At 49.2% G+C, this 13731-nt stretch overlaps 1 protein-coding gene across 1 annotated transcript in view; it reads right to left on the reverse strand.

The window, feature by feature from the left end:
* Positions 1-682: 682 nt before the first annotated feature.
* KIF14 (kinesin family member 14) overlaps positions 683-13731 on the reverse strand; it is a 51954-nt gene continuing 38905 nt past the window's right edge. The window contains exons 24-30 of the mRNA XM_024749670.1: positions 11322-11546; positions 10967-11148; positions 8272-8430; positions 7543-7665; positions 3851-3925; positions 2902-3040; positions 683-2539 (exon numbers count right to left, since the gene is read on the reverse strand). Coding sequence (XP_024605438.1) covers positions 2157-2539; positions 2902-3040; positions 3851-3925; positions 7543-7665; positions 8272-8430; positions 10967-11148; positions 11322-11546 — 1286 coding nt within the window. The 3' untranslated portion in view covers positions 683-2156. The remainder of the gene's footprint in view (positions 2540-2901; positions 3041-3850; positions 3926-7542; positions 7666-8271; positions 8431-10966; positions 11149-11321; positions 11547-13731) is intronic.

Below are 13731 nucleotides of genomic sequence, written 5' to 3' on the forward strand. Positions count from 1 at the left end.
CCGCCCGTCACGTCCCCAGCGTTACAGTTAATATGACGGAGAGACTTCCAGAATCTGAGAGGCGGGCAGGACTAGACAAGGTGGAGAGGAGGAGGGATGCTTTCCGAGTCGGCCAAGGCCCGGAGGCGGGGCGCACGGGCCCCCTGGGCGGCCGGGAGCGGGTGGCGCATTGGGAGGTGTTTACAGGACTGAACGCCGCGTGCTGTATCTGGGCATCGCTTGTCCTTGGGGAGAAGGACTCGAGGAGATAAGCTCAGAGGCCGAAGAAGAGTCTCCTGGACGTGGGCGCTGGGCACACGGAGCAGGGGGCCCGGGGAGTGACGTGGGTCACGAGCGGCCTCCCAGCCGAGCTTCGCCCTCGGGGATGGAGAGGAAGGTGCCGACGGGGGACTGCACGGAGAAAGGGCAGTGGAGCCAGCGTCCGGCCAGGTGACGGAGGCGTGGGGAAGGCAGGCGAGGAGTGAGACTGTCTCTGAAATGGTGACCATCCACACATGGCAGGTGCCCCCCGAGGGCGGCCTTGTGGGCACAATGACAATGGTCTTGTGACTGGTGAAGGGAAAGGACGACAGACACTAACTTTACAAACAGGAGCGAGAACTGAGACCACAAGGTGAGGCCTGTTGAAGGCATTTCCTTTATTATAACATGTCTTATTAGCGCACATGATTCTAATGGCAAATATGTTCTCCACCCTTGGTTCAAATATCATGTAACGGTCCGGAGTATAAATATCTGTATATACAAAATTTTACAAAGACAATAAAAAAAGGTTTCTGACCAATGAACCATGAGTTTAGAAAGCAAAAGTAAAGATTAAATACTGAAAATTAAGATAAAACCCACCACACTAATACTTTAAGGTCTTCAGAGAGGACCCTCGTCTGCACACCTACTCTTCGTGAAACTTCGTATCAAAGTGCCACTTGGTAGAGCATCAGCTATGACAGATGCGCACGGAGCCTCAGAAGGAACACAAGCTCAAATGCCAAAAAGAAAAGAAAAAAGAAAACAAAAGCACATTTCTCACACTGCACCATCTTAAAGCACCTGAAAACACATGGTTCATTAACACCGTAAGTAAGTACTGGTCGCTGTGTCAGAACAAGCTCTGTCTAACGAGAAAATCATCACGCTCAGCCCTGGCGCCAAGAGCCGGCTCCCAGCAGCCGTGCCAGGCACGCAGTGTGTCTGCGAGGGACAAGGGCAGAGGGAAAGGCCTGGTTAGTTAAAACAGTTCTTCTCCAAGAAATGCTTGACATCACCCAAGCAAGGTCACTGTGTATCTCTTCAATTTACATACGTTTCTGCCGTCAGAAACGTCAAACTATTTCCTCAATGGAAGACGCCTGAAGTAACAATGTCATCTTTATTACCTGACTGTAGATAAAGCTGTGAGACACAGTGAGGACCTTTAATCGTCATCAAATCACATACAAACTCTCATTACTCGTTTACCAAACAAGGATTATCAAGAAACGACCCAGCCTCTGGTCTCCCAACCTCATCCAACCGTCAAGTCTGCTTCTGGCAGTATTTAATTGGCTGTAAATGATACTCGCACAGCCCCTAATATGACCCCCAACAGACAACGAGTAAACTAGTATGCCAGCAAGCCGCACTGTTAATGTAAACTATACTATACTTAGGAAGCTCCTTATAATTTGGAAAGAAACAGGAAACTGTGTCCTGAACACACGACTCAGAACAGCAGCCCGTTAACCCTTCAAGAAAAGAGCTTTAGATTTACCGGTGCAGGTTAAGCTGCTCTGGCTAGACTTGTTTTAGCAGTTTCACCATAAAACTCATCGTTGCTATTTGCAGGGGAGCGCAGATACAGGCACAAAAGTTTCCACTCGCAGGAAAATAACTCACAATCACCACAAAAACCCTTTACCGACAGGCTAGTGAGCCAACCAGAGCCTGCTCGTCAGCGTCAAAGATGAACACGGACAATTCAAGGCGATGGAAAACCACAGGAAGGGCTGCTCACTCGGCTTTGAACTCCTAATTCCATCCTATTGCCACAAAGTTCCAACATAGTAAATACCTGTTTTAAACTGTCTGCCGGGAAACCTCTGGGTGCACACACAGGCATCTGAAATCAGGATCCAGTCCGTTTATATGTCCACACCCAACAGGAGGCCACCCACAGACTAGATGTCTGTGAAGTGGTCACTCTGCTCTCCGGCGGTGGGAGACCCCCAAGCAGCGCCCTCCTGGGTGGGCAGCGCGCCCTGCTCTGAGCCCCCCGGGGCCGGGCGCGGGAGCTCATACACCCGCTTGGGTACACCTCGGGTCCTCCGGGGGCCGGGCCTGTCTGCCTCAGGCTGCTCTCGTCCTGCTGCTGTGGGATCCCCATCACAAGCTTCCCAGGGTCCCAAGAAACCAGGTCTTTCTTCAAATTCAAAACCCAAGAGGAGTGAGGTAGCTCGAGATTCCAGCTCCCTGTGGCGGGCTCGGTCGCCGTGGAGACCCCTGGCCGAGCTGCAGAGACTCTGGACACAGTCCTGGAGGAGTGCTACGTGGCCGCGGTGCCCTGTGCAAGGAGAAGGGAAAGGCGGTCACCCTCGGCGTTCCTCACCAGGTAGTGAGCGCTGAGATGGACTCGAGACGCCCCTTAAGCCAAAGTGACCCCTCAAGGCAATTTCAAACCACTTAAGATTATTCAGTTTATCTGCTAAATAAGCAACCTGCCTCTTAGGATCTAGTAATTGAGGCAGAGGAACTTACAGATGCTAAGTGGGAATTCAATCCCACAAGTTCCTACAGGTAATTAATGTCAGTGAAGGAGCGTTGAGCAGGCCCCAGTGAATGAACCGGACTAGAAACGAGAAGATGTCTGAGATTCCTCAAACTGTCAAATTCTGATTAACCATAAATTCCATTTGCAGTATATACCTCTCAGTGCAGAAATAATCATTTGAATAGTTTGCTCTAAGCAATGTTTTAACTTCAAGAATTCTGGGGCAAAGTTCAGCATCTTCTTCACATCTTGGTATCCAGAGTTTTCTTCTTGCACTTGAGTTCTGAAGCCTTTCTGTGTAAATAAAGTTCATAGTTTAAAAAATACACAATAGGCCACATGGCAGTGAGGCTTATTCAAAATGATTTTAATTGCCAGAATTTTATCTTCAAGAAAGACAATGAGTTTAATTTCCTCACCAGTGTTTCGCTTCTACTGATACAAGCAAGACCACAATACAACATTAACAATTACTGTTTTCAAAAGAAATAAAATTTTGAAAATAATTTAAAATCAAAGTCCAATATCCTATTACATGAAAATGAAATAAAACAGCAGTACCTACCATTTATTATCCAACATCATAAAAGATAAATTTATTTAATTTTTAAGAGTTCAACTTTGTATCTCCCGTTTATTTTATTTAAACAAACACTTTCAAGCCACAGAAATTTCTCTCCTTTGTAACACACTGATTATATACTTAGCTTATAATATTTTTCTATTTACCTGTGACATGGGAATAAAATAATTTATCTAATTTGCCTGTATTTTAAAATCTTTGAGCATACTGATTATTAAACACAATTTTTTAGTCTATGCTGACTATTCAAGCAGAAGCTGACAGTTACTAAACCAGTAGCAGGAAGAAACATAAAATACATGACTACTACGCGATTTCTGCACACTATTTTATCCATCGCTAAACCTAGGACGCTAGGACGCCAAGAGGAGGAAGCCTGAGAGCTGTTGGCCCTGCTTCTACTAAACGTGCTCAGGAAGCACTGGCTAAAGACAGAAACTGAAACACACACATCCACGCTGGAACCAAAGGAAGTACACAGAACAAAATTAAACCTAAAAACAAGTTAATGCTTTTCTTACTGTTTTCCACTCAGCAAAGAGGTTTTCAAGGGATTCAATCAATCCTATGGCATTAGCTTTCATCTGCTTGGTAACCTATAGAGAAAGTTAAAATATTTTGTTATACAAATACTATTTAGAAGTATAAAAGCCCTGGAACTCCACGGGATCTGCCAGGGAAAAGAGTTCTCGTCTAGTAGTCACGAGACTGGAGTGTCTAAATCACACAAGTGGAATTTCTTTCTAAAGAAATCACACACAGATTCCACATTAAATGTGGATACCCTCTGATGTTTGCTGTAGTAACAGCATTTGCCTACTTAAATATTTATAGAAAAGAAATTTCCAAAGCCTCCTTTGGAAGGGGGTGAGATAACTAACGTGTCCAGAAAAAGATCACACCCTCAGAACTTTACATGCATTCACCAGTCCCCCTGAGATAAACCGACAGAGACACTGTATTGGTTCCAGGTGTACAGCATGATTCAATACCTGTATGTACTGTAAAATGATCACCGCAAGTCTAGTTAATATCTGTCGCCTCACAGTTACACGATTTTGTTTTTTGAGAACTTTCAGGGTCTGTTCTCTCAGCAGCGTTCAAACATAAACCACAGTACTGTCAACCACCACCGTGCACGTCACAGCCCCGGGACTCGTTTATCTTACAGCTGCAAGTCTGCACCTCCTGCCCCCCGGCCCACTCTCCCCGTTCCCCGCTCCACCCACCTGTTTCAGTGAGCTTGGGTTTTCTAGATTCTACACACACACGAGCTCACGCAGCACGTGCCTTTGTCTGAGCCAGTTCACTTTCACGTGCTTTACCACCTGCTGCTCAGTTGATTCTCCACCACGGCCCCGTGCTGCAGACGCACCTGTCCTCACTTCACAACATGGAACCAGACCCCGAGGCCTAGGTCAGAACCCGGTGGGACCCCTCTGGGACCCCCCCTCCCCCCATTCTAAGCTGCTGCTTGTGCTGCTTGGTTGTGTCCGCAGCACTTCCGCCACGCGAGCTGCTGAAGCATGTAACTGGCTTTTCCCACAGAGCCCTTCCCTGGGTCTAACTCAAATTTCCTCTCTGTGGTTTAAAAAAAAAAAAAAAAGAGCACCCAAATTCTGTTTTTTCCCTCTTGACTCCAGCTTGAAAATACAACTCCAATGCCTTATGTCTGAGCCGATTTTGTATTTCTTCAGATATTTTGTTCTCCTTCTGCGGGTTCTTATGAGTTTAACTTTTAAGAATACGATAAACTAAACCCCCGCCGTGAGCACACTGCTGTGGCCTTCTGCAGAGAGGAAAGGAGAGGATGGGGTGGGAGCAGAGGTCCACATGGAAATGCAGATCCCGTCAATTCTGTGACGAGGGGCCTGACCCTTTAGCCGTTTATTTCCTCAAAACAAGACCAGCGTCCCAATCAACAGACGAATGGATACAGAAGATGTGGTACATATACACAATGGAATATTACTCAGCCATAAAAAGGAACGAATTTGGGTCATTTGTTGAGACATGGATGGACCTAAAGACTGTCATACAGAGTGAAGTCACTCAGAAAGAGAAAAACAAATATCGTATATTAACGCATATATGTGACATCTAGAAAAATGGTATAGATGAACCGGTTTGCAGGGCAGAAATTGAGACGCAGATGTGGAGAACAAACGTATGGACACCAAGGGGGGAAAGCCGCAGCGGGGGGTGGTGGTGATGGTGGGATGAATTGGGCGATTGGGATTGACATGTAGACACTGATGTGTATAAAACCGATGACTAATAAGAAGCTGCTGTATACAAAAATAAATAAAATACAATTCAAAAAAAAAAAGACCAGCGTCAACACCTGCACCTGCTTTAGCACCCGCTAAACACACCCACACGCACCATTCCACCCGCACTGTTCATTAACTTACTCTGCACCCTTCTGCACTCCTTGCCAGTGGAAATTCTACTTTGCAAACAGCGATAGGTAAAGTGTTAGTGATGAATGTCACTGCCACTGCTGCAGGGCACAGCCAGGCTCCGGCGTCAGCTGCGCTGGCGGAGCGCCCTGCCTGCAGAGCCGCATCAAGGAACCCAAGTCAGCCTCGTGTCCCCTGGACACAATTAGACCCACAGACCTTGAGGCAGTGACAATGTGAGCTCCTTTGGAATGTGTTTATTTTAAAAACAAAACAAGACACAAAGTGAGATAGGAAAGTGCAAGCAGAGTGTCTACGGTTAGGATTTCCTGTACGCTGTTCTTAATCTTGTAGGATGCTCAGAGCAGCTTTAGGAAGTGAGCATGGTCCGTCCTCACCTTGTAAATCGTACAGCCAAGGCTCAGGCGGCTGCTCAAGGCTACACGGGACCTGGGGAAGCAACTCAGCGTTCAGCGTCTCCTAGCTCTGAGCTGCCCTGGGCAGAGATAAAGCCCCATCATCTGACGGAAGGACGGGGAGCCCCTCTGGCTCACACGAGAAGCTTCCCCTCAGCTAAGGGAGCTAGAAATACACCAATGCAAAGGTTTCCCTAAGAGGAAGAAAGAACTCTCACTTAGCCCGCCTTCCTGTAAACAACCGTCCAGAGGGGTGGGAACAGACAGCCCTCCACGCACCTGCCTTCCCCAGATCACCAACACGTACGTAAATCTTCACCCACGCGGGTGACCTCAGGAACCCGAGTGTCCCCGGGGAGCTCCTTCAGATGTGTTTCTAACAACAGGTGTTACAACAAGACTCTAGAACAGACCAACCTGAAATCCACCGTCACAAGGTTTGAACTTCTACCTTCCGAATCCCCGACTCACTAATAAAAACTCTCAACAGAGAAGACTGGTGCGTTATCAGTGACTTCCACGTGGCAGGCTGACCTTGGGAGTCAAGCGGGTAGAACGTAAGACCCCGACTCAGGGAGACTAGGTGCCCCGGCTCAGTGAAGCCACGGGACTGGCAGTAACCACCGCCCCCCGCAAGGTGGTGAGTGAGGGTTGCCTCTACTCCGTGTAAACACCTGGTCCAGTACCTGCTACCAGGAGTCACTTAATAAGTAAACGGCTCACAACCTGTGCCACGGGTGTTATCACACATGACAGGTGAAGAAACACGGTCAGAACACTGAGTGACTCGGTAAACAACTGCTGGAAGGTGACGGAGCCGGGTCACACACGCAGGTCCTCCAATGGCAAGATCCAGCCGGTCCCCACAGCCCCCCTGGGAGCCAGCACTGGCTTTGTACTGTGACATGAATTAGCTGGAGGAGGTGGGGGCAGGCCTGTCCCAGGAGGCCACCCACATCTCCTTTGGTCCTATATCTTGATACGAGACAACTGATGTGAACTCCCCTTGTTCAAGACAGTGGATCGATAAATGGTAGCTTCCATTCTCAAGTGGAAGGGCAGAGTCCTGAACAAAGAGGAGGAAGAAAAAGAGAAGCGGAAAGTGGCCACTAGGGGTCGCTGACACACGCTCCGTCCGCTCAGTTTATCCCCAGGCAGCCCTGGCAGGACCGGCGAAGCACGAACCACAAAAGGGGCTGCGGTGACTCAGGTGTAACCTGGGAAATGTCACCATGAGTGATGACGTCAACAGCCTTTTCAGTAAAAAACAATCCAACACAAGCTAAAATACACAGATTTATAAAAACCTCAGTCACTGACTGAGTTAAACTATGTTTAAAAACCAACTTTACATACCGGCTGGTACTGTACAGGACATCCCCTTGTTCGTCTTACCTCATCTCGGGGACTCTGCCTTCGGAGTGCACGCTCGAGTTCTTTTGCTTTTTCTAGTCCAGAATCTAGAAGACTCTCCATTCCCAAGCCTACACCATCACAAATAGCACCCATGAAATCATCCTAGGAAAAGTTTTTAAGCGTTAACTGGCAAATTCAAGTTCTATATTCTTTTTAAATTACCAAATAATTAAGTTATATTTTCTGCTTATTTTAGGACTGTAATACATTCCAAGTTGATTAATTCAACAAAAGCTAGAATAAGAACTAACGGTGCATAAGGAAAAAAAATTAGCCAGTCTGTAATTTTGTATCCCACATATTATATGTTAAAGAATGTTCATCCTCTTAGACAGGACACCACGTTGCTAGAACGTTTTAATAAAATACTATGTTTTCAGTAGCATGAATAATTAAAGCAAGCAAATACACATCTTCTAGAATGACATGCAGACGTAATTACATTCTTCACATGTTGGCCGGCTGAGTACCCACCCTCCAGAGCAGATGGCAGACCTTCAAGCCAAAGATCCGGAAGGCACGGCGAGGATCCCAAACCATCAGGTACATTTAACCACTTAGACTGGAACAGCTTTCAATCTCCTGCTAAACTAGTAAAGTATGTGCCGCTTCGAAAAACAAACACTTATCCTGCTTAGTGACACCACTATCAGAAGCCTCTACTGTTCCCTGAGATGAAGGCTTCCACCACGAACGCTGCCGAGTTACCTGGAGGCCGGCAGCCCCGCAGTCGCTGCTCTCCAGGGAGCGCAGCTGGTCCCCGCTGAGAGCTGCTAACTGCCCCGCGTACTTGATGGCTTGGTGTACAATCTGGATCACCTGCTTTTGAGCCTCTTTCACCATTGATGAAATATCTGAAGAGCATCCCTGTGAGATAAAAATGGACCAGGGTATCGGATACGTGAGATTACCAGGGGAGGTAAGAACAAGACCAGTGTGAAGAAAATGGATTCTGCATTCATCGATACGGTGACCGTGCTTCATCAAAGTCTGATCGGAACCAGACAACGTGCGATCCCATAGCTTCTGACGATGATGACACGACTAGGATACAGGCTGCCCTCAGAGAGCTTCTGCACTAACAGGAGACGGAAGGGGAGCAGGCAGCAGCCAGACGTGAGACGGCGGCCGAGCGCTCCCTGTGCCGGGGCCGTCTGACGGATGGGTAACCAGGACGCTTCCTACTATGGGGGGTGGGGAGGGGAAGGGAAAAGGGAGGGAAGACCTGAAACCCTGCAGATGAAAGGCTCCCCCATGTCCCCCAGAGGAGCGGGGAGGGCGGCTCAGGCACCCCTCCCGGGTCTGCCTCCTGGAAAATGCTGCCTGTATCACTGCAAGGTAAGGATGCTCAGGCTACGCTTAAGCAGAGCCTAGTTCCTAAATCCAGTTTTGCCAGCTGAACTTCAGCGTCTCCTGAGCTCAGCTGACCTCCCTCCAGGTCACCCGTCCTCTCTGCCCTGATTCCTTATGGAAAGCATTTCTCACAGGGCAACAGGCCACAGCCCTAAGTTATGGTCAAAGTGCTTTTCCTCGAGACGGAAGAGACGGGAGAACGCTCCACCCCAGGTCCCCTGCGGTCCTTTCTTGTAACACCAGCCAACTAACTGGCCGTCACAGCAGCCTCGCCAGGTTGGCACTGCCGCTTCACTTTCTAGGTGGGCAACAGGAGACTCACAAAGTCTGTGCAAGGACACACGCACACCTAATCCAGCCCCGGTTCACACACCGGACTTCCAAACGCCCGCGGCGGGTTGGGTTGGGTTTTCCCTATCCTGCACCGCCTCCAGGATCTGAGGCTGACCGAGTCACCCAGACCTCACGCGACCACGCGGCTGGAGCCCAGGCGGCCGGGGGTGACCCTGCGGCCCGCGCTCTCAGGGCCTGCGCTGTCCGAGCCCTCCTGCCTCTGTCCCCCGTCCTCACCGGTCTGCAGCCCATCCTCCCTGTGACGGTCACTCTGTTTCCTCGTGACCTATATCCAAAGTGACCCTTCATCCAATGTCAGTTTATAATTAATTCAATAACAAGGACCCAACCGAGCACTGATCACACAACGAGCCCTCGTGAGAAAGGACACCACATTCCGTCCACCTGCCGGGAGCTCACTGCCCACATCGACACAGTGCATTAAACGGCACAACGGGTAACGTACAGGGTTATTATCAGAGGAACTAATAGGAGGGATGTGTGGCCAGGTCTCAGGGAGCCCCACAAAGACCTCCTAGGGGAGAATGGACAATGGAAACCACACGTCTAGTTTGAACACTGGACCCGTAAGTTCAGTCAGAAAGACAGCCTCCCAGGAGGCACCTGACGCCAACTGAGCATCCACTAGAGCAGAAGGACCGGGAAGTCTTGGGAGGCTCTACAGGGTCTGTCCAAGCATCTAGAACATTCGCCACAAAGCCTGTCCCTCTGGGTTTCTGCCTTGGCCCCTCGTACGTGCGGAGCCCCTCAGAGGAGGTGCGGGCATCAGCAGACGCGAGGTCTCTCCAGCACCAGCCCCCATGTCCCTCTCCTCCAGTCCGCCCTGGTCACACGGCTGCCAGAATAAAAATGCACTTCCCAGGGACACCTGCAGCTACGTGTGGTCATGTGCATGTGAGGAGGTTCTGGCCAAAGATACATAAATAGGAATGTCATGTGGCGATTTCCAGAAACCTCCTTAGAAGGCCCCTTCTTCCATCCCGTGCACTGACCTTCCCTGGAGCCCTGGACGCAGTAGACACAGAGCCTGGGGCCACGCTCGGGGCCCAGCCGAGAGCTGCACGGAAGGAACCAGGGTCCCGAGGCAGCCTCCAGATTTTATGAGAGGAAGGAAGCTTTCACCTTACCTCTTCCTACAGCCAAGCCTCATCTTATCTGACTTAAGGTAAACAGGGAAACAAGATTACTTTCCTTGCCCCTGTGCCAGCAGGCTTGTGACTAACTCACCCCGCGCTGAAGCCCCGCCCGTAACCAGAGCGAGACCCCGACCCCCTTCCCGGCAGCCCCTGCGGAAGGCAGTACGGCCCGGGGTGGGGGTGGGGGGGCGGAGGTAGGAGCACTCGCTGGGTCCACAGCGACCTGGGCCCAAGTCTACGACCTACTAGTTGTGAACAGTTGACACACCCTCCCGGCCTCCACTTCCTCACTGATAAAGGGTGACAACACCAGTGCCCACGTCCAGGGCTGCGGTGAGGACTGAAGGAGTTAACATTTGTAGTGCCCAGGGCGCGGACAGCCCTGGGAAGTCTCGGTGCCATCAATCAATCATCCAACATCCACAGTCTTGGGATTTCAACACAGAAAGCGCTTCTGAAAATCCTAAGGGTCGAATTTTGGGCAAGATGCGAACAGGAGAGCGTCGATAAACACTCGCTGAACAGGTGAGCTCTCCTAGCGATAAGCCGAGATCACTTACCTGCAGGAACAATTGTAAGCAGCCTCCCAGCTTCCTCACTTCCCGTCTCAGCTCGGCCGGCGAAGCCCCCGTGCCGGGCCTGGCGGGGACGCCGCTCAGCCAGTGTCTCGTCAGCACCACGAGCCGCTCGAAGGCGCTCACCACCTGCACAGCGAGCGACTGGTTTGCTCGATCGGAGAACACTTCGGAAGAAGAAGAAAAGTGATGAGAAGAAGTGACCCCCAAGTACGAGAGCTCACGTCTGATCTGCATGAAGACACTGTAACGCCGGGCACCGCATGACAGAGGTGACAGAGCCACGCACAACGGAGCAGGGAACCGCGGTGCTCGTGAGCGGGCGGCAGGGGCTGCTCACCGTTACTCTGACTGTCTTCGTCCTGTTCTTCATGAGCTCTGGACACGGCGAGTATCCCGTCGTGGATTTTAAGGAAATTACTAATCAAGTTGTCCGCGACAGTGTTTTCTTCATCATCACTCTGTCCAAGAAGCTCTAACGATGAGCCAATCAATTCCTTGCAAACTCCGGGAAGAAAGGATTCTGCTGAATCTGGGTACACGGGGCTTGATTTCCCCGCTAAGCCTGTGTCGACAGAAAACAGCCACCTCAAGCCTCGCTTCCAGGGACGATACTTGCAAACAAACCCATCAGTGCAAGCGGCCACAGAACACTGGCCACACGTTCCAAGTAGGCTATTCCTACTTCAGGACACCTTACTTCCATACACCAAGCGGAAAACACAATTCCACAGAAGAATCAATCAACCTCTCAACAGCATCCATCCATAGCTTAGCAGCTACAGACACAGATGACAGGGAATCCAAACATCCCACGTAACCACTGGCTTAACCTTCTTCTTTATTTACTTTTTGGTAACACCTAAGGAACTGTGAAAACAATGGCAGTTGCATAAAATAATATAAACACATTAAATATAAGTAAAATAAGCTTAATTAATTTATAAGCTGGAAAAGCAGGCAGTAATAGAGCAAACGACATTAGAAGGAAGACCTCTCGGCAGCTCTTCCTGTAACAGCCCCTGCTCTAGGTATCCTACAACCAAAAGAGGTGAAAGCCAAACAGCTGTCTACAGTTAATCTATTACATCTTGGGGAGACAGACTCTCAGCATAATTTTCGAAGCACCGTCCAAACCAGAGGTAAACGGAAAAACTTGTAAGAGCTCATTTGGCGCCTCTGGAAATAACTTTATCCCAGAATGCTAACACGTGAGTAGGGTTCTCATTTAATATGCACGATTAGTTTTCTGCTCTACTCCATAAGCCATTAGAAACAGCAAACTAAAAAGCAGAGTGAAATAAAGGCACCAGGTGGGGACTATTAAGAGTCGAGAGCCGAGATAGGAGATGGATTTGGGAGGAGAAAACAGCTGCCAGCCCAAAGCTCTGTCACTACAGGGTGACGATGACAGCGACGCTCCTCCCGTCACCACGGACAGTTAACCATGTAACGCCTGCTTAGTGAGATACCAGTGTGAATGCAGCCCCAAGTCCAGCATCAGCGTGTCAGAAAGACTTGTAAAAGTCTGGTTTCGAAATACGGCCCCTAAGGTGAGAGGTTCAGACACTGGCTCGACTTTCCGAAGCTGGCAGGCCTGTCCTCCCACACCTCGCAGCCCCCCAGGCAGGTTCGCACTAAATGCACACGTGGGTTTCCAGCTCCCTCTCTGAAAACTGCAGACAAGCAAAGACCTCTTATATGTCTGACTTCCCCTTGTATCTTAACCTTTAAAAAGGGACCTTAAAAAATGACCCTTGAACACCTGAAACTAACACAATGATGTAAATCAACTATACTTCAATGAAAAAAAACCAAAAAAACAAAAACGACCCTCAAAATAGGTTTAGTTATCTGGAAAAGGTACCTTTGTAAAACATCTTACTCTCAAATAATACTGAATAAATAAGTTGCTACCACAGATACAGAAACTTTTATTTTGCTGGTAAACATAAAGTCTATATTAAACAAGTAGTAGGATAATAATTATCCTCCTAAAAGATAATTTTATGATTAAAAAAGAAAAAGAAACCCCAGTGTCTTTATTTATTTATTTTTTTTGCGGTACACGGGCCTCTCACTGCTGTGGCCTCTCCCGTTGCGGAGCACAGGCTCCGGACGCGCAGGCTCAGCGGCCATGGCTCACGGGCCCAGCCGCTCCGTGGCATGTGGGATCTTCCCGGACCGGGGCATAAAGCCGTGTCCCCTGCATCGGCAGGCGGACTCTCAACCACTGCGCCACCAGGGAAGCCCCCCAGTGTCTTTATTTTAAAGGCAAAGATGAGACACAGTTTCCTTCGTGGCTACTCATGTTCCACTGACACCTGTATCGAAATAGACGACTACATTACGGAGTCATTTTAAAACTCCATTCACTCAGGCACAAGTGACATTCTGTAAAGTGTAAGCTGTGCACATCTCAAGTGTGCGGCTTGTCTTTACACACGCGTACCCCGCGCAACCCCCGCTCAGATCGGCACGTGCAACACGCCCATCGCCGCTTTCCAGCAGGCTCCCTCGTGACCCACCATTCTACCTGAAGTACTCGGCTTCTGTCACGATAGATTAGTGTTGCCTATTTTTGAACTTCCTATAAATAGAATCATATGGAATGTACTCGTTATCATCTAGTTTCTTTCACTCAGCCTCGTGTTTTGGGATTCATCTGGGTTGTTGTACGAATCAGTGGTTCTTTTCTATTGCTGTGCAGCAGTCTGCTGTTGCCAGGCAGTAAGTTTAACTATTACAGG

Source organism: Neophocaena asiaeorientalis, unplaced genomic scaffold (assembly GCF_003031525.2).
Source record: "Neophocaena asiaeorientalis asiaeorientalis breed wild unplaced genomic scaffold, Neophocaena_asiaeorientalis_V1.1 scaffold44, whole genome shotgun sequence".
NCBI lineage: Eukaryota > Metazoa > Chordata > Mammalia > Artiodactyla > Phocoenidae > Neophocaena > Neophocaena asiaeorientalis.